At 39.0% G+C, this 24,978-nt stretch overlaps 1 protein-coding gene across 1 annotated transcript in view; it reads right to left on the minus strand.

Annotated features, from left to right (window-relative positions):
* Positions 1 to 315: 315 nt before the first annotated feature.
* The window catches only part of SLC28A3 (solute carrier family 28 member 3), a gene marked incomplete at its 3' end in the record, with an annotated part of 43,340 nt that continues 18,677 nt past the window's right edge, over positions 316 to 24,978 (minus strand). The window contains exons 6-18 of the mRNA XM_082784301.1: positions 23,773 to 23,917; positions 21,982 to 22,095; positions 20,368 to 20,445; positions 15,014 to 15,094; positions 13,890 to 13,970; positions 12,681 to 12,806; positions 11,264 to 11,394; positions 9,772 to 9,940; positions 7,800 to 7,997; positions 5,008 to 5,089; positions 4,070 to 4,168; positions 2,196 to 2,319; positions 316 to 430 (exon numbers count right to left, since the gene is read on the minus strand). Coding sequence (XP_082640427.1) covers positions 316 to 430; positions 2,196 to 2,319; positions 4,070 to 4,168; positions 5,008 to 5,089; positions 7,800 to 7,997; positions 9,772 to 9,940; positions 11,264 to 11,394; positions 12,681 to 12,806; positions 13,890 to 13,970; positions 15,014 to 15,094; positions 20,368 to 20,445; positions 21,982 to 22,095; positions 23,773 to 23,917 — 1,543 coding nt within the window. The remainder of the gene's footprint in view (positions 431 to 2,195; positions 2,320 to 4,069; positions 4,169 to 5,007; positions 5,090 to 7,799; positions 7,998 to 9,771; positions 9,941 to 11,263; positions 11,395 to 12,680; positions 12,807 to 13,889; positions 13,971 to 15,013; positions 15,095 to 20,367; positions 20,446 to 21,981; positions 22,096 to 23,772; positions 23,918 to 24,978) is intronic.

The raw sequence follows: 24,978 nt of genomic DNA on the forward strand, positions 1-24,978 counted from the left end.
TTCTTGCCTAGAGTGGTTTTATCCTACGGATTCATCTGTTTCAAGGTGAAAATGAAAGCAGAAGATGCAGGTTCAGAAATTTTCTCCGTCTCTTCTGATCTCTAACAGGAGAAGAGATCTGCAGCAAGAGGTCTCTTGCTTTTATCCCAGTTTCAGTTTGAATTCCATACACGTCATGGGAATAGCAAGAGACAAGAAACAAAGGTCAGTTGTTTTTTTTTGTACTTGTTGTGGAAAAGGAAGTTTTTAATTGCCTTTCTGTCAAGAAACAAAGCTGTTATGTTTTATGTTTATTATGATTTATCCCATCCCATGTCAAGGTTTAATCCAAGTGCAATTAAAAGCAGGTTGATTCAGTATTTCACAACATCCTTGCCAGGAACTCAAGCTGTAGGTTCCTCCAAGGAAGCTCTCTTGAGTATTGTTTGCACTGGAAAGAAAGGGAAAAGCAGAAAACAGATTTACTCCTTTTCTCTTTTGTCTGTGGGTATATACATAAGAACATAACATTTTTTCCAAAGCAACTGTAAAGGCGTTAAAACTATCATGAGAAGTGAAACTTAGAGACACCTTTATGAACGCCAGCCAAATGGCATCACCAAGTGTTCTCTGATTTTACTGGACTGATATTTGGTTTTCTGTGTGAAGTCCTTGTGCCTCAGGTGTATCTTCCTAGATAACTAAAATGATTGAGGGCTTCATTTCACTACTCAAGATTTTTGTATTTTCAAAGCATTTGCTCGACACTGATTCTGGTGAAAGCAGAGCAAGCTATAATCTTCATTGTACCCTGGAAATGTTAAAATGTGTGTGATGAGAAAAAGTCTGGATGATTGGAAAAAAGGGTGAATCTTTTTCCAGAAGACTGGAAAAAAGAATGAAGAAACCTGAATGAAGGTATGTACCCAGTATCATGCATGATGTTCACTCTGCAGGAAAGTGTGTGTCACTGTAGTATATGTTAAGTTAAACTCATTTGAAACATCAAGTTGCAAGAATATACATTTCCTTGCTATGATAGGCATGTGCTGATGTTCAGACATAAGGTGGTAATATTGATACCAATATGAACAATTTTTGTTAATTGACTTTTTATGAATATTTGAAATCTAAAATGTTTCCACAGAAATAAGGGCACCCTAATATTGTATATACCTATATTCAAAGCTACATTTTATGTGAAGGAAGAAATATGTTTCAAAAAAATAATACAGGAAAAATACCACCTGCAGTTAGAATTGTAATTTTGATTCCTATTGTATTTAACATTATAAGGAATTTAAAGTTGCCACTGTGGGTAGTGAGGAAGATCTAGTGAAATTGCCCCATTGGAAGATTTTGTTTAGAGAATTCTTGTAGGCTAGATTGCATCAACATCACTATCATGTTTACATTATACATTTTTATCGTAGATAAATGTTAAATCTTAGTGCATTGTCTTTGCTCAAAAAATGTGAAATGAAGGATGAAATACTTTGATTTTCAGTAGAATGGAAAAGAGATCAAATATATTTTTTCTAAAGCAGTTATTTGTGGAAAACAAACAAACAAACACATATCACCAGAAATTTAAAAGGTTCTTGCCATAAACTAAACACACAGACATTTGCTTCTTTGTCAGACAGTGTAAAGTATGTTTGAATGTATTCCTTATTTAACACTCTTATTTCTTTCTTCTCCATATATCTGGATAGACAATTATCAAATTTGAGTATTTTCCTACTTCAAATGTGTATGAAGTTTTCTGCATAAACAGTCACCATTGTTACTAGCTTTAGCTGGATTTAGCAGATTTGGAGAAAGATAATTTGAGTTCTCAGTTGGTTCTGTTTGCATTTTCCATGTAACAGAAATGCCAAAGAAAACGAAAACTTTTCTAACAGCATTAAAATATTTCTCTCTTTAAAAGGTGTAAGGTCACAGAAAATACCTGCTAGAGATTTAAAAAAAAAAAAAAAAGGCTTTTAGAATTAGGCTGAAAAAGGGAAAGAGTTCCTCATTACCTCCCCTTGGCAGTGGGACAGAGGGGTCTCAACTCCTCTGCCCCCCTTTTTCCCAGCCCCACAGGGCTCGTGGCTGGGAGATGGGAATGGAAGGGGGGTATTGGCAGGGGGCAGTGGTACAGGACAGGAGCAGGGCTGACAACCACCTGCAGCACTGCCTGCCATGCTTGTGGGACTCAGGACACTCATTACCTGGTGAAGAGCTGCTGGCAGCATTTGACTACTTCTGTGCTGTTGGCAGGGAAACTTGTGGAATTGAAAGCATTTGGTAATAAAATGTGGCAGTGAACGTCCACAGCAGGGACAGTCAGCATTCCTGTGGAGTAAGTAACAATTTTTCTAATGAGCAGTGAATAAGATAAGGTTTCGGATATCAGTTGCTGGGGCAAGGTTGGATTAAACATTCTGAAAATGTTTAATTTTGGGTTGAAATTTGAAATCACCCATCACCCTCTGAGATGGTTCTGTTAAATGGTACAAAATTAAAACCCTTGAAATGTGGGCTTTTTAAAAAAAAATCTGAATCATTTTATAGAATTGGATTAAGGAATTATCACTTTTTTTTTTTTCCTATAGAAATTAAATTGTGGTAATAAATCTACTACACTCTTACAATTTTGACTTCTTACCTCTTTTAATGCTTCTAAAAAGGTATGCTAATGCCTTTCTCACTTCTGGGCCACTATGCCTTCAATAAGTAAGATGGAACTATGGTACATTTATAGTAGTGCAAGTAAACACATGAACTTTTCTTCTGTTTTAAATGGATATAGTTAAGGTCTTATCTCTCTTTCCCTAGATGTTCTCCAAAATCTCCTACAAATTCTAATATCACTATTTGTTATAGGGATGGAGACACAAACACATGAAAATGACAGGTTCTTCTTGTACTTAGTGTTGGCAAATTTGGCCACATTTTAAATATGTTTGGATCTTAAATGTGATAGTAGATTTTTAGTAGATTGCTTTGCTCTTGTAACTTCTTCTGGGTAAGATGAAAGGATTTACCATGCCAGGAGTGGGTGGAATGTGATTGTCTTTCCATGGCAAATTTTATTGTTTTGTAAAGATTTCCCAGTGGCTCTTCATGATTTTATTCTTAAGACCAATGTTGTGAAATGATACCTTTTAGGAAGACTTCCTGATTCTTCAGTTATACAGAATGGTGTCATGCATTAAAATATTATGGAGGGTTGTGTTACTAATAAACTTTCAAGTGTGCTAGATCTATAACCTTGAGAAAATAGTGCAGGATTATCATTACAACACGTATGTTTTTGTTGCTGCAGTGAACACAAATTGATAGGGAAGCTGGGGTTCATACAGACACATTTTTTTCAGCTACATAAAGTACCAAGTTCATTCTTCACTGAAGGAATATCAGTGCTTGAACTTTTGCCATACAATTCTGCATATCACGTGCTTCAAAAAGAAAGCTGGGAAAGTTAAATACTGGGGATAAATTTTGCCTGCTGAATCATATCTGGGCATATCTCCTGGATGACTTCTAGTATGTTCATTTTAATTTCCTCCTTAAAATGGCTGTTTCCTTGTACTTCTTCATTCAGCTTGAAGGTGAGACTTTGAAAACACGGATATGCTGCTGAGTTCCACCTTAAGATGGTTTCATTAACTTAAATGCACTGTGGGAATACTGTCAGCACAAAATTTCCTTTCATCACTAAGGCCAAAAGCTGTTCCTTTTCCACCTCACTCCTTCTCTCTTGCATTCTATTTTCATTTTACTGCTCTATTTCTGCTCTGTAATTACTTCAATATTTCTGTAGCCAGTGGTGTGTATGAGGTGTCTCATCTATAACTTGCAATTATCTCTTTTTTGCATGACAGGTGTTATACATAGACGAACAAAAAAGATAGAAAGGAAGAAACAACATATTTTTAATATCTATTCCAGTTTTCAGCAACTTTTAGAATATTGGCTTTTAATCGTGTCCAAACCAAAAATACTAGTTTTATGTAACAGGATTTTCTCTGCTGCATTTATCACAAAGATGCACTGCCACCCTGTGGACACTCACACTATGACATGCTAAACAGTACAGTACCTGCAATACAGGCTGTCATGAAACAGGCAACAGTTCCAGCAATCATAGCCCTGAAAGCACCACCGGCTATCTCCTTTCTTTTTGAGGGAGCAAGGCTTGCTAGGAAGAGAATAAAGTGCGTATAAGCCATAAATACATATAGCTGTAAAGAAAATGAACCTGACAATTCTCCCTTCATGAGAGGAAAGCCCCAACCTGTAGCTCTAACCATGAGAAACAAGGATGGAAAACGAGACATTTTAGTGGGGCATTTGAAAGCCTCATGGCAAGGTTTGCTTGCTCCATTAAGATGGCTTGTGCCAAAAAGTAATTTATGTTTGTTTTGTCAATCCACAAGTCTGTGCCAGCTCTAAGCAGCTTTCAGAAATGAATCCCAGGCATGGCACTGGGGTCTGGCCTCGTGGCTCTTCCACACTGCCTGGCACTGCTGCTGGCACTGCAGAACCCACCTGGTCTCCCAGGGTAAAGGGATCTGACACCAATTCTGTCTGTCTGTTGAGAAACTTAGATGACTTTTCAATCTTTCTAGAGATCCAAAAAGTTTGTTCTAAAAAGGTGGTTTTTTTTTTTTTTTTTTTTTTTTTTTTTTTTTTTAAATACATGTAACATCTTTAGAGAAAATAGCTTATTTTATCTTTCAGATTAGAGATGGTTTGCTTACCCCAAAGCCCAAGATTTGCCATAGCTGCAACAGTTGGCAGCATGAGATATGGACAGGAAGACCTATGGTCAGGGCTTGGTCCCTTCCCCTTGCTCTCAGCCCATCTCCCAGTACCTGTGCCCCAATGCCTGCATCCCCTGTGGAGCCCTCCCATACCCAGCTAGGTGCTGAGCTTTGGCAAAGCAGCTGCTCAGACAGGCAAAGCTTCACCTGTCCTTCTGGGTGTTTTCTTTGGAATTTGCTTGCTAAATAAATTATTTGTGAGAGGTGTTCTTACTCAGACTTCCTATTACCAGTCCCAGGGAGCCGAAGTTGGCAAATCCACAAAGTGCATAGGTGGCAATTATTTCAGAGTGGACCTGAAAAACAAACACACATGGCTGAGTGAACTGAGACAACCCATTGTTTTAGAGGTCTGAAAACATGGCATTGTGGCCCAGTGCCCTGAATTCTGAAATCACTTTGTTTCGCTTGGTTGCTACCTGAGTGTGTGGCTTTGAGCAAAGTAAGCTCATTCTCCTCTTGAGGGTGTGCAGGCTTTCCTACCTGAGGACTCAGACTGTGTGACTGTTTTATTTTTCATGTATATTGCTGTGCCTTCCTGAATTCAGTAATAGTAATTAAGGACAAAAAATTTTCTTATCTCACTAGTGGCAATTCACCTATTGTTTTTTCAGGGTGTGAGCCAGAACTTTAACTCAGTTTGCAGTTCATAGCTGGTCTGCCTTTATAAAACTCTGTTCAAACCTCAAGTTTCAGTATGCATTGCCTGACTTCCTTGTCCCTGGAACAAGCAGAGGGTTCCATGTGCCCAGCTACTCTGTACATGCTCCACTCTGTACATGGAAAAAGAAAAGGGAAATGTGTCTCCTCTGGAGTGGGTGCTTTGATGTGATAACAGGCAGAGGGACTTTATGATTTTGGAATGCCCAGTAGCAGTTTATTTGGTTCCTGATTTCAGCCACTTTCTTTCCCTTGGGCAACACCAGCTTATTCTGGACCTCAGGGCACAATATAGGTTACCCTTCGTCTGCCCCCCACATTCCTACCCCCCACAGGACACAGAATGACTTTGGGTGAAATCAGGTTACAAACATATAGACAAACATAGTTCAGACATTTTGGGAAGAGATGCAACATCTCTCAGAAAATGGATTTTTGCCCCCAGGCAGCTTTGAACTCCTATTTTCTGTATTTTAAGTGCAAGCTAAAGACAGCTGAGTGAGTGTTCTAGTAGGTTTCCTATTTATCAATTTCTCTGTTTCCCTTCCTGTTTTATGAAAACCAATTTGCAGACATTTTCAATCAGTCTGCATATATGCAGGAAAATGCTTTTCAAGTGCACACTCTACCTGCTTTTCCTAGAAAAGGCTTTGTGTTTGATGATTTCTCTGCTTTCACTTGCATTCTCCTAGCTCAGAAAACAAGAAGACTTGTTATTACTGACTCAGGTGAGGTAGTTGAGAATACTGATTGTTCGCTTTCTCTGATGGAATATCTGTGACTGGATGTATTAGGGAGTTCTGAAACTGAACAGACATTAAAACTGGAAGCCAAGCTACTCTCAGATGGACTCTTGTGCCATAGCTAAAGTGGTTATTTCGCAATTTTTACAAGTGTTATGAATCAAAATTATTTTTGCATGTCAGAGCTTTTTACCACAGAAGCTAACACAGCTCTTTGTAGGTATTTCACTGAGGAAAAAAAAAATTAAAATACAGGTGGTGGGATCTGACTCAGAAAAAGCTGACTTCAAGATTAAAAAGAAAAAAAAAACTCTAAGCATTTATTTAGTTGAGAGCTATATTCCCCTTGTAGAACATGACATGACTATATTGGAGCTGATCAAAGGTCTGTCTAGCTCAGGGTCCTACCACTGGCAATGGGTACTTTTGCAAAAGTGTATTTGAACTTCCTGGCTTTCTACCTCCATTTGTAAAATACATTCCAGTAATAAGGAATGCAAGTGGTCAGGAACACGGTTTTGGTTTGTACATAGGGCAGGTATCCACATCACCATGCTAGATAAAATGAAGATTAAAGGTTGTACATAAGGATGCTTCCTAAGCAGGGGTTCTCTATAGCCACAACTTACCTTGATTTGAATAGCAAAGGCCAATCCAGTTGCAAATCTAAGTATCATAGTGCTTAGAGCGAGAACAGATTTGGCAGAGTCTGCATGGTGAGGCCAGATGGGTTAGCAGCTAGAACTGCCAAGTGGAGATGTAAGAGTCACAGCTGACAAAGTCAGCCTTGATCCCCATGTGTTCTTTGCCCTCATGCACACACCTGAGATACCCCTTGTGTTGCCATCCTCAGTGAGGTTTCTTCTTCAGTGAATTGTAGTAGAAATTAGGTATCCTGTTGGGTGAATCCAGGTGGACGTGTGAAAGACACCTGGGCTCAGGCTTCAGCTGGAAGTCCTTGTTCATACTAACCTTCATTGGCAATTGAAACAAACTGGCTGGGCTCAGTGTGGCAGGGGAGGTGTACACCATGTAATACACGTTTTGTACTACTGCCTTCTGCACAGAGGACAATAACTTCAATCACAGGTGTGCCATGGACCACGAAGTGTCAATAATATCTTAAAAGATATCTTAAATAATATCTTAAAAGCTAGAGCTATCTGGATGCTTTTCCTGAAACATGAGGCTTGGGTAAACCTCTGTGGACAGCAATATCCTCTCGTTCATGCCCAGGATTTTCATAGGAGAGTATCTGATAGGGAAGTTCTAGTTAAGAATGAGTTAAAAAGAAACCTTGAAGACAGACTTGGTCATTAGTGCACTGTTCTGTGGGACAGTGAACATTCCTCAAAACTCCCCTTACCAAAGTCTGTATCTTTCTTTGCTATGTTTGTTAGAGATATCTAGGGTGACGACAGTCATGGCAGCCTCACAGGGCAATGCTGTATTTTAATAATTAAACTCTTGCTGAAAACTGTTGCTGAAAGATACATTTTAATATGCTGTCATTATCCCTCTGTGACCTTATTATAATGCCAGTTGACTCACAGCAGAAAATAATTAGATCCAATAAATCTCCAGAATAAAAAATGTTACTTACAGTCATATACTGTTTCACACCATTAATGTACATGCTCCCACCCTTTTCTCTGTTGTTAATCAGTTTTGAGAGGCGTTCGTATGCCACAAATTCATTGAAGAAAGTTTTGTAACCTAGGAGTCCACCAACAATAAAGCTGTCTTCCCAATCTACTCCCATCATGAAGGAGAATGGCATGAAGATATATGAACAAATGTTCTGAAAAATATATAAGACAAAGGGATGGTCAAAAGGCATGATTGGTCAATGAACAATGGCCAATGATAAATTCTTGAAATTTAAAATAAGGATGGTTTTATTTCAGCACAGGAACATTGGTATTGATCTCTTACTGCCAACACATCCATGAGACTGGGAATTTTTAATAAGCAGATATGCTTGAGCAATTTGAAAACAAACAGAAAATCTAGATCTAACAAAGTAATCCGGTATATCCTTAATTTTACACTTAAAATAAAACAGAAGTTTTCTTGCCTTTTTTTCTTTCAGATTGGACACTGTTTGAAGCAAACTGAGGACTGAGTTAAAAGAGCAATATGAGAAAAGAGAAATCCAGTTCATGTGCTAATTAAATCAAGTCTATCAATGAACAGGCTTTAATAATCATGTTATTGAACTTCAACTGGTGTACACAAAGGGCTTGACTCGGCAGAAAAGCTGTATTCCTAAGATAATTAGAGGTATATGTTTTTTTTTCCTAGCATAAAACCTATGCAAGAGAAATAAATAGCATATCCCACTATAGGCTGTTTTTATATATGAAAGAAAATACATCCAGTGGTGAAAAGGTTTGGTCAGATGGTCTCTTGTGAATTTAACTGAAGTGTTTGAGCAATTACTATTTCTCATTGTTTTCTCTGCCCCCAGAAAGAATGATCCCACACAAACTTCTTCCTTTCCTGTTAAGGACAGAAATACTCAGCAAGTCAGTATGTCCACAACATAGTCCCACAAAATCAGCCTAAACTTAAGGTCCCCAGCTAGACCTAATCCAGCAATGGAACTGAACATAACAAATGTTAGTGTGTCTCTGAAGGGATGGCTGAACGCAACATGTCTTTGGGTTGCATCTCCTTGTGGGTTACCAATTCATCCAAATCCTGCTCCATCCAGCAGTTATTAAAATACCACCCTTTCAATGAATATGGCTGAGGTATGCATAAATGTGTCTTTCCTCTGCTGTGGGTGCCTAGTGTGGTGGCAGCTGAGTAGGGTAGCATCTTAATATTGCTGAATCCATATCTGCTGTGAGTGTCTATAGACTTCTCCAACACTTGCATTACAGTGCTATATCCATGTTTCACACTGCCCTTTTATCAGGAGGTTGCAAAACAAATAGCTCAAATCCACTGAAACAAGATAGTTTGATTGGGTCAAAAAGATGTATTAACCTAAGTTAAAAAACAAGTTCTGTTTAAAGCTGTTTGCTCAGCTGACTGATTTGGGTGCAGTTTTACAATATAATTACACTGAAAACTGAGCAATATTGAGTAAGCATGGGTTCAGACAAGTTCAGCCTTGTCCCATTGTCCTTATCTAGATGAAGTCAGTGAGCATTAAGGACTTGATGTGGCTATCTGAAGCTAAAGACACTTTAATGTTTAGCAGAAAGAGATGTTAGTGGCTTAGCAAGTGTCAAATCTGAGATGTTGCCAAGTCAGAGGGGGTGGGCATTAGCATACAACGCTTGGTAAAAGTACTCTGCTGGTTACCAAGAACAACCCAGAGGGAAACTACGTGGACTAATGGATACAGAAATACATACATGGCAACAATTTTCTCCTTTGGCTGTAAATGGCTGTAAAGACATTTTTTTAAAGAACATGCACACAAAAATATAAAGTTTTAGATCATATTACAAATAAAATTAAAACAAACAAACAAACAACAACAGCAAACCATGCAGACACTTAATTTGAGAAAGGCAAGTTATGTATGTATATAGGCTGAATTAATGACCTGAAGACCATACCTCGAAATTCAGCTGTGGATAGTCAAACAGGTTGCCCACCCAAGAGAGAGCTGAGTCAATGAAAGCCAGCAGGGCAAGGAAGGAGATCAGGTTCACAGCGATGTTTGCCACCAGCAGAATGGAGCTAGATGCACCTTGACTGGCTGCCTCAAGCAGGTTCTTTGATTCACTTTATCAGTGAAAACAAAACCAGTGTGTGAATCATAGAATCATTAAGGTTGACCTCCAAGACCAAAGACCTCCAAGATCATCTGGTCCAACCGTCCCCCAGCCACCAATATCACCCACTAAACCACGTCCCTAAGCACTACATCCAACTTTTCTTTAACCACCCCCAGGGATGGTGATGCCACCACTAACCTGGGCAACCCATTCCAATGAGTGACTGCTCTTTCTGAGAAGAAATTTCTCCTAATATCCAACCTAAACCTCTCTTGGCCTGGCACAACTTGGGGCCATTCCCTCTTGTCCTAAAAACATTTGTTTTGCGGCATTTTGTAACAAAATATGAACAGTTTGTAATTCAAGATCAAATAATGGAACTAAAAGTAACGTTGATGTGATTAGAAATTAAATTCCGTAACCATAGAATCACAGAATGGTTTGGGTTGGATGGGACCCATCCAGTTCCAACTCCCCTTCAGGGACACCTTCCACTAGACCAGGTTGCTAAAAGCCCCATCCAACCTGGCTTTAAACACTTCAAAGGATGGGGAATCACTACTTCTCTGGGCAAACTGTTCCAGTGCCTCTCCCATATTACCACTCCCATAGTAAAGAACTTCTTTTGAATATCTAATCTAAACCTACTCTTTAATGACTAGGTGGAGTAGATTCTGGCCTGTATACTCTTGGGAGCCACTAGGAGGGTGTGCCTTTAGTTCCTTGAGGACAAATTCTGGCACAGCTGGGGCAGGGATGCAGCCGTCGGGCAGGCTCTGGATCAGACCAGTGTGCTGCAACTGCCTGAGGCACTGCTGGGATGGGGGAGTGGGCACTACTCTTCTTGAGGCAGCCCTTGCAGAGATGCCCCAGGCTGATAAAGAGCAGCTTCTCACAAGCCTTTCTACTTTGTCAGCTCTGAGGCAAGCAAGTCTCCCTGCAGATGAGCAATATTTGCTGCTGCCATTACTGAAAGCATCAGTTTCTCCACCTTTGTTTTTGTTTGCTTGTATTTACAGATTTGTTGCAAAGCAAAGAGCAACTAGGAACATCTTTTGGTGGTTCACGTTGGGCAGGAATTTCTTTTGCTCTTTGAAGAGTTTATTGTCCAGCCCTCTTCCATGACAGCTCTGTGCCTGCCCCAGTGAATGGTGGTCCCTTCACACAGGTGTAGCAGGGCACGCTGCACTTGAATACAGAAACTATTAGTTTAGTGTACAGTGTAATTAATTACCTTCACACCTACCATGTGCTGCCCCCAAACCTTAGTTATTCTTCTAAATCTCATTTTTGCATGAGTATCACTATTAACTAGTCTATTTCAGCTTACCTTTTTGCCATTTTAAGGTCACTCTTCAAAGTTACTTGAGGCTTTTCAGTTTCTGGCCAGAATAGTTTGGAGGTGGCTAATGATGCTGGTGCTGACATGACAGAAGCAGTCAGTAGGTGAGAGGCAGAAATCTAGAATTTCAGGTGACAGAAAACATGCTGTAATAACTGCATCGTGAACATCATAAGCAAACATGTAAAAAGCAAGAAAAATCTTTAAAAGTTTGGATAATTTTCTACAAGGGGTCATTAAAAAGATCACATTACTCATAGGGAAAAAAATAAAATGAGCAATATAGGACAGAGCTAATTGTAGACAGGAAGAATCTAAGATGTTAAAAGTAAAGAGTAATTGCTCCAAGAGGTAAGCTGCTTCTCCCTCATCTAGTGGCAAAGCAAAGATCAAAATAAAGAAACAAAGAAACAAGAAAGCAAGATCCATGGAGGAGACCAAAAAAAAAAAGCCAGGTCTGGGGTGTAGCAATAGTGGAGTGGATGAGTGAGAGCCAGCCTTCCCCTAAACTATGCCCCTCACTGGCAGAAAATTGTTTTTGTCACTTGAAGTTGTGTTTTATAAAAAATACAGGGCCTAACATAATTTCCTCTATTACCCTTTCACCCTTTTTCCACAAATTTCTACATAAAACTTCCTCTTGGCTAACTTTTGCAGTATTTCCATCTCTCCTCTTCTTGTTTTACTTTGTCTTTTCAGACAACCCTGCCTTCTTGCCTCTGCCTCTCCACTGTATTTTATCCAGATATTGAATGTTCATTAACCATCCCCTGATGACTCTGATCATAAATCATATCTTCAACTCTGTTTTTTCTGTCTAATGTTGTGCTATCAGCCCCTTGGCAGACAAGACATTTCCTACTTGTGTTTGCACAGCATTACTGGAACCTCAGTCACAAGTGGACTCTTTAGGCTTGTATGCCTAGCATCCATTCCTGAAGGACATAATCAATATCACTGCTGCAGGCATTGCTCCATTAGCACATTCCATGTTAGTTCATCTGGACTGTAGTAAAGTACACAAATTAGTAACTTCATTGCAGCTATGGCAAGAAGACTCTGTACTACTTAGGTAGAAGTTCATGATACTTAAGATCAGGTCTTGATGTCTTTTTTTACCGTCAGGAGACAGGGAATTTTTTGTGGTTAATTCCTCAAAAAAAAAAACAACATATATATATATATATATATATATATATAAAAATTATATATATAAATTATTATATATATATATAAAATCCAGGAATATAAAATAAAACAAAACTAAAAAATTAAACAAAAAATAAAATAAAAATAAAAATAAAAGGAATGACGTGTGGATACCTGCCAGCATTTTACCTAGGCTTCTATACTTGCATGATTTAAGACAGAAAATGTATTTTTCAGTTCTTCTTCCTTTTCTTACCCCAAAAGAAATATATGCACCTAAGACACTTCCAGCAATAGTGGAGAATCCTGCTGTCATGACTGCATGGAGTTCAGATTTGGTGATGTATGGTAAGTAGGGCCTTACCAGGAGAGGAGACTCTGTCTGGAAGTGAAAAACAACCAACAAATGAAGAACCACCTAATAAATCTTCAGAGGTTTCTCTTATTAACAGGTCAGGAAAATCAGTGGCTGCATTGCACATTCCTAGGTGTTTTTTACTAGTTAATCTTTGTGCTAATGAATGCTCTGAATATAATTTTTTTTTTGTTTTTTTTTTTTTTTCCCCAAGAGGGAAAATTGTACCAACATCCATCTCGTCTGTAGATAGTTCTTGTTGTTTTAAAGTCTCCCCCAAACCTAGTGGAATTGTCAGGAAATCCCAACCCAGTTTTGAATGAGTTAGAAACAGCCATGGGTCTGAGCTGCAGTTAAACCTGTATGTCATGTGAAACATGCATACCAACCAGTATTTATAGGTTGGACTCAGGTTAAAGCTCTGAGTCCTCTGGTATGTGTGTGAGCACATCCTGGGGGTAGTATAATATGGACATACTGGTTTAAGTCTGTAAGAAGTACTAAACAGTGGGGCACTGCTGCAAAATAACTATCATGTGTTAGCATTGTTTCTGTGCTTGGACACTACTTGGTGATCTTTTCCCAGTGTTTTGAAGATGGGCACAGACACTGCTGTAGTGTTGTTTTATTGGATTTTCCCATTAGTTGGGAAATTAGTCTGTCTCATGCTTTCCTGTCTAAGGCCTTGCAAAGCCAAGCCTGGATCTTATTTTTTTCTGAATTATCTGTCTTTCTGCCCTTGCCTACCTCATGAAAGTTCTTTTCTTCCTATTTGCCTTTTCCTTCTTATTTGAAAAAAAAATATATATATTTTTTCATAGCCTTGGAGTAGTCTTGTAGTCATTTTAAGGGAGATCTATCACCTATATTTATGCTTAAATTTCTGTTGGGAAGAGATACGGTTCCCAAAACCTGCCCCATTGTGTATCACCGCCAACACTTAGCAGAATTCAGTCTTTCTGGAAATCAACCACCAGTCACTCTGTACTGTAGTCCTTACTTCATATGAAATGAGGATTATTGTTTTTATACACAGATGCTTGCTGAGCAGCCATCTTTCACAATAATCAGGAATCCTATACTAGTATGTTTTTCTATGCTTCAACTCACCTGTCCCACAAATATGTTACCAGCAGCTACAAAAGACTCAACAGGAGTTGTCCCCATAAAAATGTGCATTATCCAGCCAACCTAAAGTTATTAAAAAAGAAAAAAAAGGAGACATTGGTCTGCCTAATAAATGTACTTCTTGAATTAATCACGTCAATGTCAGAGTTCTGAGACGCCTTAAAATATTTCCCGAGTTAATGATTCCAACACCAAGATATTGTCCATTCATATAATAGTAGCATGCTTAAATAAGACAGAGGAATAATGATTTAAAAGAATTGAGAGTACAATTCTGAAAGACCCCAGGCTCCTCCTGAACACGGAACTGAGTTACTAGAATCAGATATTTTAATGTGTCCTTATTACTTATATGCCTGTCCATAGGGACTTTGATCATATACAGGGAGAATATGTAAAATTTTATTAAGGCTCAAAATACATATTAGAAATTTTAGCACATGGTATTTCAGCTAGGTTAGGTTTGTGGTGATAATGTAACAATCCTTGGAATGAGAAGGTCAAAGGACTTTTGAAGTTTATCTAGAAATATGCTTTAACCACTACCATACAAAAAGATTTTTTCCCTCATTTGCTAAGTTCTTTGGGCAGACAGGGCAGAAAGACTATTTGTAGACTTGCTATTACGCTGTTGGACACTGACACTGGACCTAGGACCTGACTGAAATGAACACTTAAAGAATGAGGTGAGGAAACATCTGCTGATCTTAGTCAGAGACACAAGTTCTCTGGGGATCTGTGACAGGGAAGTGCTTGCAATTGCTTCTGCAATGCTTAGCAGTAGGCAACAATCCACTGGCTGTGGTCTAACTTCAATCATACATTTTGGGGAATGGACATGGGGCAGATGGATGGAAGGATGGAAGGAAGATTTAAAACCTAACAACTACTGTGATATTAACAATAAGACCATGCTGGTGGAAGAAAGCATTCTAGATGATGTCAGTTAGGATTTTGTGGCTGTAACATTCAAAACTATTTCTAGGTTAAAAATAAACTACCTCCCACATGTCCATCTCAGAACAGCTTGGACAGGGCCAGTGTTACATGTGTTTAAGAGGTGTCCTGTAGTAGGCAAATGAGAATCTACTGGTGACTATTCCTACCTTTCCAACGAGCCATTGCATGATTCCGAGGTGATACAGCATAGACATTACTGTGCTGAAGAAAACCACAATTGGCAGGACCTGATTTAGAAACACAAAATCATTAACACTTCGAGAGTGGTTTTTCTGTCCTTGATTCTGTAGGTCACTTAATTTTTGAAAAAGATGTTCATGTTTTTTAAGATACACTTAGAGGTCTTGAAAACTGATCATTAAGCTTACACTTATGCTGTAAAACTTTTAACTTTCTAGACTTTTTGTGTGTGTTTGTGCTGGAATTGTTTTTTATGTATCTGTTTAGTTCTCTGATAGGACAGCAATAGTTTTGAAACAGTCTGGTTTAATATGATACACATTTGTTGATAGCTATGTTTGAGACAGCTCAAACAACTACTGGGCACTGGCATCTACAAAGACTTGGATATGTACATCTGTAGACTTTGAAAACCACGAAATATGTACAGTGGGACTGTAGCATAGAATTCGGAAGTCAGCTTCCGTGTGTGTGTTAAAAAACAAACAAACAAACAAACAAAAAACATAAAACTTTTTAGAGTGCTATATAAACATTGGGTGACAAATCCATCAGAAGATGGGGAGATTCTGATGGAGACTGTAACTGACTTATTTCCCAGAATCAAGGACAGCTTCCTTAGAAAGCTCAAACAGTGTAGCTGCTTCCTAATAACACACTATATCAAAACCCTCTTTCCTTTGTTATTCAGTGCTATTAATAACATTATATGACAGTGTAATGACAATGGGGTACATTCAAGAACTCTGTAATTGTGAATGCAGACACAGTCTACACAAAAACAAATTCACAGGTGTACACTTTTTAAATACAAGGAGTCTCTAAGTATCTCTCCTTCAGTTGAGACTGAAGGAAGAACATTTTCCTTAAATATGACTTAAAATAATTCCAACAATGCCTAACCCACTGTGTGACAGGTTATTAACTGTGTTAGTTTTTCATACTGAATAAAACTAGTATCACTTGGTTTTCAAGTATGTTAAACGTGTAGGAGCTCAGCATTTTGTATGTAACAGGAAGAAATATCCCCCAGAAAGGTCCAGAATTAGGCAGACAAGTTTGTTATAGCTAAAAGAGCACTATTAGAAATAATAAGCTTTTATGTATGTTCAACCAAGGTCATAATACATCATAAATAAAAGAAGTGAACAGAACAAGAAAGAACAAAATGCATTGTTTGTTCAGAACTTGCTGGTAAATTAATGCTGTTCCTTTCTAGAGAAAAGTTAATACAAACAACAATTTTGATAAAACTCTGGAGACTCAGTTTAGATGATCAAAGGTCAGCTGTATATATTGGATGGTAAAAATCGTAAGTCAAGTGTCTTTCACTCTGAATGGATGCTACCATGGTATGTACATTTCTAGCTGAAGGAGTGAGGAGACAATGTTCTGTCTGTGCTGGGTGACAGCCAGCATCCCTCTGCCTCACTTCTTGTGCACTTTCCTCTGAAAATAGCTTAGATAACTCTAAAAGATGCTTTTCCATTTTTGAGTTGCAGGCAGTTCTGGATGTAGCATTAGTCTTTATGAAACAGGGAGTTTTTTTTTTTTTTTTTTAATATCTGCCTTCACTGCATAAAGAAACTGGGGACTACTTTGGAAGTAAACTCTCCTGCCTGAATTCCCAATGACTTAATGTGGTATCTATTATGTTATGTCTTCATCAGAAAATAGTAGCAACCATTTAACAGGTAAATAATTGTTGCAATGATCTGTCACAACCAGGCTAGCATTTATCTAGGTCATAACAAAGTGACAGGGAAAAAAGTATATGCAAACCATTACTCTAAAATAAGCAGAATGGAAATAAACTACTTGCAATCCGTTGCATAGCAGTGGGTTTTCAATTGCACTGCCTGCAGACATAAATGTAATGAAAAACACTTAACAACTTAACAACTGAAAACAAAACAAACAACAAAAAAAAACCCAAACCACATGAACTGTTTTGCAGAAAGGCACCCTGCTGTACTAATACACTGAAATGTTAAGTCAGTGGTTTTGAAACTTGGGAGAAAGGACAGAACAACCTCAAGAAAACTCCTCTGGTCCCATGTCTGTATGGTTCCTCTCTCCCTGAGAGTGAGAGAAGGAGAAATGTCACTTTCAGTCTGGGCCTATGTGGGACTGCATATTGCAGATTGGATGAGAGTTGGAGAACAGAGGGGGAAGGAACATCCTGTGTTGCTCACCATCCTCTCCCTCATAGAATCATTAAGGTTGGAAAAAACCTCCACGATCATCTAGTCCAACTGTCCACCTACCACTAATATTACCCATTAAACCATATCCCTAAGCACCATGTCCAACCTTTCCTTAAACACCCCCAGGGATGGTGACACCACCACCTCCCTGGCCTCCAATGCCTGACTACCCTTTCTGAGAAGAAATGTCTCCTAATTTCCAACCTCAACTTTCTCTGGAGCAACTTGAGCCCATTCCTCATCCTTCGCAAGTTATCTGTGAGAGGAGGCCAAACCCCTCCTCCTTGTTGCAGTGCCCAAAGGAGGAGAGTAAGAGTCATGGCATCAATAACATCAGATGGTTCCTTCTCATGGCCTTAGGCATGGAATCTAAGAACAACTTCCCTCTCTAACTATGGGACATCTACATACATTGTGTATGTAAGAATACCTGCATGGCAAGGGGAGGTACTGGTGCAATATTATTTGTAATTAGCCGTGTTTCATTTGTTGGTTAAATGAAAAATGTAATAATGAATAAATTTAATGAGCACTGTGAAAAATCCCATTATATTTCCATTGAGAACTGATATGAAAGATCTCCTTAGAATTACATTTATATGGCATGCTAATCTCACTAGAAAGTTAGGCTTAGAAGCCTAACTCCCTGCTTCTTGAAGCAAACCTTGCCTTTTGTAGTCAACAGAGGAGATGACTCAATATTAAGGTATTGTCCAACTACTTGACTACTCATGTGTGATAAACGCAAGAGAAACTTTGTGTGATCGCACTCACCAGACTTAGTAATAGACCTAAAAGAGTGTTTCTGCTAGTTCAGAGTATTTTTTCTTACAGTAAAACAATGCGCATTAGCTTGTTTATGTGGGCAAGTTTTTTCAGAACTCTGAAACTCTGCATCTGCATACACAAACATGCATGTGAAAAACCCTAATGACTATGACTAATTAGTGTTTCTGTGACTAAAAGGCACAAAGGCTGTAGAGGGACTTGCCAGAATGCCTGTGGGGGATATGTCTACTCTGGAAGCCGCATACATCTAACACAGCAGAAAACTGAGGTGTCTCTGCTTATTTCTAAGGATGCAATATGGATATGATTGGGCTCTGATAGCTTTCTGCAAAGAGGTACTGTTACTTGTTTACTCCCTCTCCTGAGCTAAGCCAAGATTGAGAGGTTTCATTTTTTGAACACACTTCGGAATAATCATGGGTCAAAATCTGGTCAGCTCAGCACTATATGCAGATTTGATAAAATATTTGAAAGACACAAAAGTATTTTTGACCATCTTAATGTCTAAAAAAGTGACAAGTGTTTCAAGAGATAATAGGCTGGCTGTCACTCATGACCATTGTAGAAAGACAGAAATCTCTTCCTACAGAATTAGAGGATGGAGGATGTTTTGTCATGCGATGTGTTTATCTGCCACTCTGTTTACTGTATATATTCCTATACCAAGACATATGCAGCTCTGAAAATCAACTCCTTTTTTTTTTTTTTTTTGTGCTTGTTATCATCTTCTAGAAACTCCACATACAGTAAAACTAGTGGATGTTTGCATACATGGAAGCAAACTTTTGACAGTCTGGTCGATAGTTATGGCTTTAGTCAGCAAAATGTTTTGCATCATCTCAGAAACATTATAAAATTAACTTGAAAAATCATATTCAGAATGCACTGTGCAGAAACACAGGACAATAGCATTTGGGTTGGGGTTAGGGATAAAATCATTTCACACCCAAAATATGTAATCATGAATGCAAGTTGCCATTTGACTGCTTAATAGAGTACAGGTGAGAAAAGACTGAAAAGTGAAACAAAAGGAAGAGAAAATACTGTAATTAAAATGTAATTTCTATTCCTTGCTGAAATGCTTCTTTTTTTTTTTTTTCCTGTTAAATTATTATGAGTATTCTTAATAACAGCATATTTTATAGATAACATTTTAAAAATTATTATTATTCTTAAGAAGTGATAGTGCTAAGTCTATATCTAGTTTGGAGTACCACATTCAGGCAAGAAAGAGGTAATTTTGTAAGCCCATGGTCAGACATCTGAAGTTCATGACAGCAGTCTCTGTCTGATCAGAGGAATGGTCCCTAATAGAGTCCTTATACATTCTGCATTGTTTTTGTTGTTGTTGATGTTGTTTTGAACATATAAATGTTCTTGATTCCAGACTAGTAAGTGCCATGGCATGGACTCTATGTGGGAACAAAACCAGACATCATCCCGTTACATGGTGAAGAACATAGAGATGTTTTACAGCATTTTCCCTACAAATTCTAAGGGAGAGCAGGGGAATCTCCATGGGATCACATGAATGCCAGACATGACTCAATGCAATTCTTTGTGCTTATGCATGGGCCACTTCTACTTAGTATATGGATACAAGGAGGCTCTCCACTTCTACAGGAGCGAGGTCTGTGAGGCAGTGGTCTACACAGCACTTTAGGATAGGACAACATAACAACATAACATAGTATAGCAACTTTACTTGTGGAGGGGGGAGGAAAGATAGGCTTGAGATAATATTTGTTTCAGCAGGACCAGGGAGGAGTCCTTGTAGAAGCATGTTCCAGAGTCTTGTATACTTGTGATATAAGTTGCTGTAACTGTACTAAACACGTGTAACCTCACTCAGTGCCTGGCAATAAATGAAGGGCTTTATCATAGAATCACAAAATCATAGAGTGGTTTGGGTTGGAAGGGACCATAAAGATCATCCAGTTCCAACCCCCCTGCCATGGGCAGGGATACCTCCCACTAGTCCAGCTTGCTCAAAGCCCCTTCTAACCTGGCTTTAAACACTCGCAGGGGTGGGACATCCACATCTTCTCTGGGCAACCTGTTCCTGCGCCTCACCACCCTCAGATTAAAGAATTTCTATTCTAAATCTACCCTACTTTAGTTTAAAACCATTACTCCTTGTCCTATCACTACAATCCCTGATATGGAAGGTTCCCACAATATCTACTCAGAGTAGAATAAGGAAGAGTTTTCCTCTTAGCTGATCTGTATGGTTACTGCACTGGTATCAGAAGATATATATTTCCCAAACATACGCTTCCTTTCTCTGTTGCCTGTCTATACAGTATATATAAAAGCTTCCTTACCTTAAAAGCAAATAAATGATCTGTATACTTTTCACCAAACACAAACTTAGCACCTGTGTCAGAGTACTCCAAAAAAGTCTACAAAGAGAAAGCAAATGAAATTAGTCATAGGCTCCACGTCCATGATAAAAAATATGCAAATATTGCTAGTCCATGTCCAAGATAAAAATTATGCAAATATTGCTGGTCTTCCCGCAGCTATCAGGTGAGGTCTGAGGAGCTTGTGCTCTGCTCTTTATGGGTACAGGCTTAACTGACTGTGTCTGGCTGAATCAGGGGTCTCTGTTCTGTTCTTCTATGAATGCAGATTATTTCAAACTGTATAGATGAACAGCACGGTGCAAGTTTTCCTGTTGCACCCAAAAAAATAAAGGCAATAAACTATAATAAAATAAAACTGAATTTTTTAATCTTGATATTATGGAGTATTTCTATACTCCCTTAATGTTAATATGTACAATAAATTACAGTTTAAATTTAACAGTTGAACTCGTGAGTTGTGAAAAGAGTAGCCAAAAGCTGTCATAAAAGAAGCTTTTACTTTTTACTTCTGGTATTGTGGTGCAGTTTTATACTCCTGTTGACAACATATGCTATTAATGATTCTGTTTAAAACGGAAATGTAATAGCCAGGGTAACGAGTTGTGAGAGGAGTAGCTGTAAACTATACGGAGCTAACAAAAGGGGGCACTAGACCCACTTCAGTCAAAATTGGAAGGGGAGGCTGAGAATCTGGTGACAAAACCCAGATGACTCCTGCTGCTTGCAGATTAGCAGCCAGACAGACGTCAGACCTGTGCCTTCACTCCCTCACGGAAACGGTACATTCTGCACTGTCTTGATTTAAATGCACTTAATTATCTGTACTGTGAAGAACAGTTGTGTGAGTAGTATCCCTGGGGTGGAAACTCTGAATGTCCTTCAGTGGGTACTCTCTGATCTGCTTTTTGGATTCATCTTAATTATTACCTTTCAGCAAATGCCTTTTTAAAAAAGAAATTTTACCTGCAGACTGCTGTAGAGACACCTGTGGCAGGATCCTGTCTCCTCCCTAAAGATCCCTTACTGCTTGCAGCAAGCTGTTTTGTCTGGTCCCAACTGTGAATTTTGCCACTTGTACTTGAATTTATTTTTTTACGTGTTGTGAGAACTATGAAATGGCACTGTGACCACGACCTTGGGCTATTCTGAGGATAATGATTGTTCTGCCTTGCTAAATCCCAAGGCTTTTCATCACAGCAGCATTATCAGAAGGATGTTTTGGAGTTGGACCAAGTCTAAGAGTTTCTATAAGTGTCATGGAACATTAGTTTTTCTGTGTGTTTGGAGGGATGCAAGTTATGATTTTAATCTAAGGGAAGTAGAGGCACTAACAAACAGAGTACTCTGGTCATTACTTATCAACCTGTCCCACAAGGTTGATAATGTGCTAATTGGGCAAAACAGAAATGACAAGATTGAATTCAGGTTGTTAACTACCACTCTGAGATCTCAGTTTTTCTCAGCTGGGGAAACATCCCAGGGCAAATGGATCATTGCATTGCCTGACTGCTATGTAAGAGTCTTAAGACCGAAAATGATATAAAAAGTAAATGTTTTTGTCCAGTAGCTTACCTGGATCTGAATTCCTAGCCAATTAAATACATCAAACCCCACTTTGGTCCTCAGAATAAGAATCCCAAGAATAAACTGCATTGCTATTCCTGAAAATACTGGTCTCCAAGCAACCTAGATGGACAGAAAAATGAAAATAATTAAAAAAAAAAAAGAGAGAGAAACCATTTGTTATTTGAATACATAATAATATACTTTAGATGTTTGTTAAAATAATGTAGGGATTGTCTGGCTTACTGCAGGGTAGCAGCAGCTGTCAAAACATGTTCAAGGGGGCTCAAAGGGTCTGCAATGTGGTTGCCTCTATCTGAGCTAGTTGCTGAAAAGCTGTCTAGGTAAGTAAGAACATGTTCTTTTCACAATTACAGGGCGCAGGTAAACAAGGAGAAAGAAAAGGAGAAACTGTTCTTCTTGTGTTAAAGATGAAATATCATCTTAATAAAGATAAAGCTTAAAGATTAAATAAACAAATATACATACATGATGGCAACAAACAAGTGTTACTTTGACAGGGTTGTTTTTTGTTTTGTTTTTTTTACTGAAATGGGAACATTGGAAAAAAGTAACTAACCATAGGGACTCTTCAAATATCTGGACTGGGAATAAGGTAACTTTGCTATTTTTAAAGTAATTTCAACCACATTCATCTTCTGCAGCTTTAAAGAGCTTGACTAGTTGAGAGCTACTTAGTGTTGGCTATTGCAATTCATATGATATGAATGCAGTTGCAGGAAAAACTGTGGCAGCATGTGACCAGTCCCTCTACTATACTGCAGATTTCTGCTCTGTTGCCTCAGAAAACATCTTTGTTTTGTGAACACCAAATCTAAATCTGAAAATTTACAAGGCAAAGAGCTGAGATGGCACTCGCTAATTTACTCAGATGATATTTGAATAACACAAGCCAATTAGGTGTAAGGAGAACCCCTTTGAGAGCACAAAGCATTTGGACCATACAGGTTTTCACCTCAGCTGGAGGCAGTAGCAGTTGTAAAGGGTGGGGAGTGGCAGGGCCACCAGTCCATGCTGAGGGAGGTATTTCTGTGAAGCAAATCCTCAGCACAGAGGTAGGAGTGTTGAAAAAATGTTGGTGAAACTCGATGACCTAGTAGATTAATATACAACTGGTAAAAGCAGACACTGTATGGTTGGCATACACACAGGGATAAAAGCTGAGGTGAGAGGTGTGGTGGCTGAATTAACTCCGTTGTAGTATCACAGTAATGCAGGGCATTAAGGTGGATAGCTCAGCTGGAAAATTAAAATAAATGGCATCAACAAGACTATGGGAACATGTAAATGAAATCTGAGGACTGAGCTTGGCATCTGCAGCATGAATCAAACTTAAGAGGGAGTAAGAACCACAGAAGAGGAACTCATTTCTAGTTCCACTTAATCTGTGTTGATATGACAATAATGTATTCATACAAGCACCTGTGACATCTTGGGAGCTGTGGTGAGCCTGTTGTGGTTGAGGCACAGAGCAAACTGCCTAGCCTTGCCATGATGCTCTGGGACCAAACACATCCCCATCCACAGAAGTGCTAGTACATAGGACAGGATGTAGCCTCCCAGAAAAATGAGAGCCAGCTGCCAGTACAGCCCCACGTCTGCTTCCCAAGATGTCAGAGCAGAATGGCTTTCTTCAAAAGTGAAATGTGTCACTGTGCTCTGACAAGTTTAAGTTTTGCTGTTCAGAGATTTTCAGTTACTCTTACTGAACTCAACACCAGCGTAGGGAAATAGTTTTGAGACATTAAACTCAAAAACCAAAGTAGACTAGATACTCACTCTGGCTGGGTATTTGGAGAAGATAAACATCAAGACAACATACATCACAAGCCCACCAAAAGAGATCATCTGGCGGGATCCCTGTTTTGCTGTGTCAAAGACAAGCCAGAGGATGATAGTTACGATAAGAGCTGCACACAGCACCCTGCAAGAGAAAGTGCCAGGCGTAACATTGTGAAGGAGACCAGACATTCCTTCTCCCCCTGTCACCTCTACATTTACATATGTCTATGAATGAGAGCTCTGAGCACGTTTTAAGCTGAAATGTTTAGCAGGAACATAAGTAGGAAATCATTTTTACTTGTGCTACTCATGCTACTCTAACAGCAACATCCCTTGCTGGCATCTAGAATTCTTCTCTGACCACGTCCCCAGAGTCAAAGTGTGGGAAAAAAAAAACAATAAAACACAAGTGACTTTTGTCTGAGCATTATTTCTGTTAAATGAAATGAAAATCTTTTCTCACTTGTCCTGGTTTCAGTTAGCACAGAATTAATTTTCTTCCTAGTAGCTGGTGGAATGCTGTGTTTTGGCTTAGAATGAGAAGAGTGCTGATAACACCCCGATGCTTTAATTGTTGCAGAGCAGTGCTTATACTAAGCCAAGGACATCTCAGCCTTTGCTCTGTCCTGCCAACGGGCAGGCTGGGGGGTGCAGTAAGAGCTGGGAGGGGACAGACCCAGGACAGGTGACCCAAACTAGCCAAAGGGGTATTCCATACCATCTGACGTCATGCTAAACAATATATAGGGGTGGCTAGCCGGGGGGAGGGGGCCGGACTGCTCGGGGTTAGGCTGGGCATCGGTCAGCGGGTGGTGAGCAATTGCATTGTGCATCACTTGTTTGTACATACTATTATTACTTTCGTATTATCACCATTGTATCATCATTATTATTATTATTATTATTATTTTCCTGTCTTATTAAACTGTCTTTATCTCAGCTCACGGGCTTCACTTTCCATTTCTCTCCCCCGTCCCAGAGAGGGAGGGGGGAGGGTGAGCGAACGGCTGCGTGGTGTTTAGCTGCCAGCCGGGTTAAACCACGACATCACTCTATCCTCCTTTTCCCTTCCTGTCATCTCTCTTGATTCATTTCTTAGATCTGGGCAGGTCAGCCTAATCGTGTGGTTTTCATTTCATTTCATTTCATTTCATTTCATTTCATTTCATTTCATTTCATTTCATTTCAACTATATCCTGTAGT

Source organism: Aythya marila (genome assembly GCF_965140915.1).
Source record: "Aythya marila genome assembly, chromosome: Z".
NCBI classification, from domain to species: Eukaryota; Metazoa; Chordata; class Aves; order Anseriformes; family Anatidae; genus Aythya; species Aythya marila.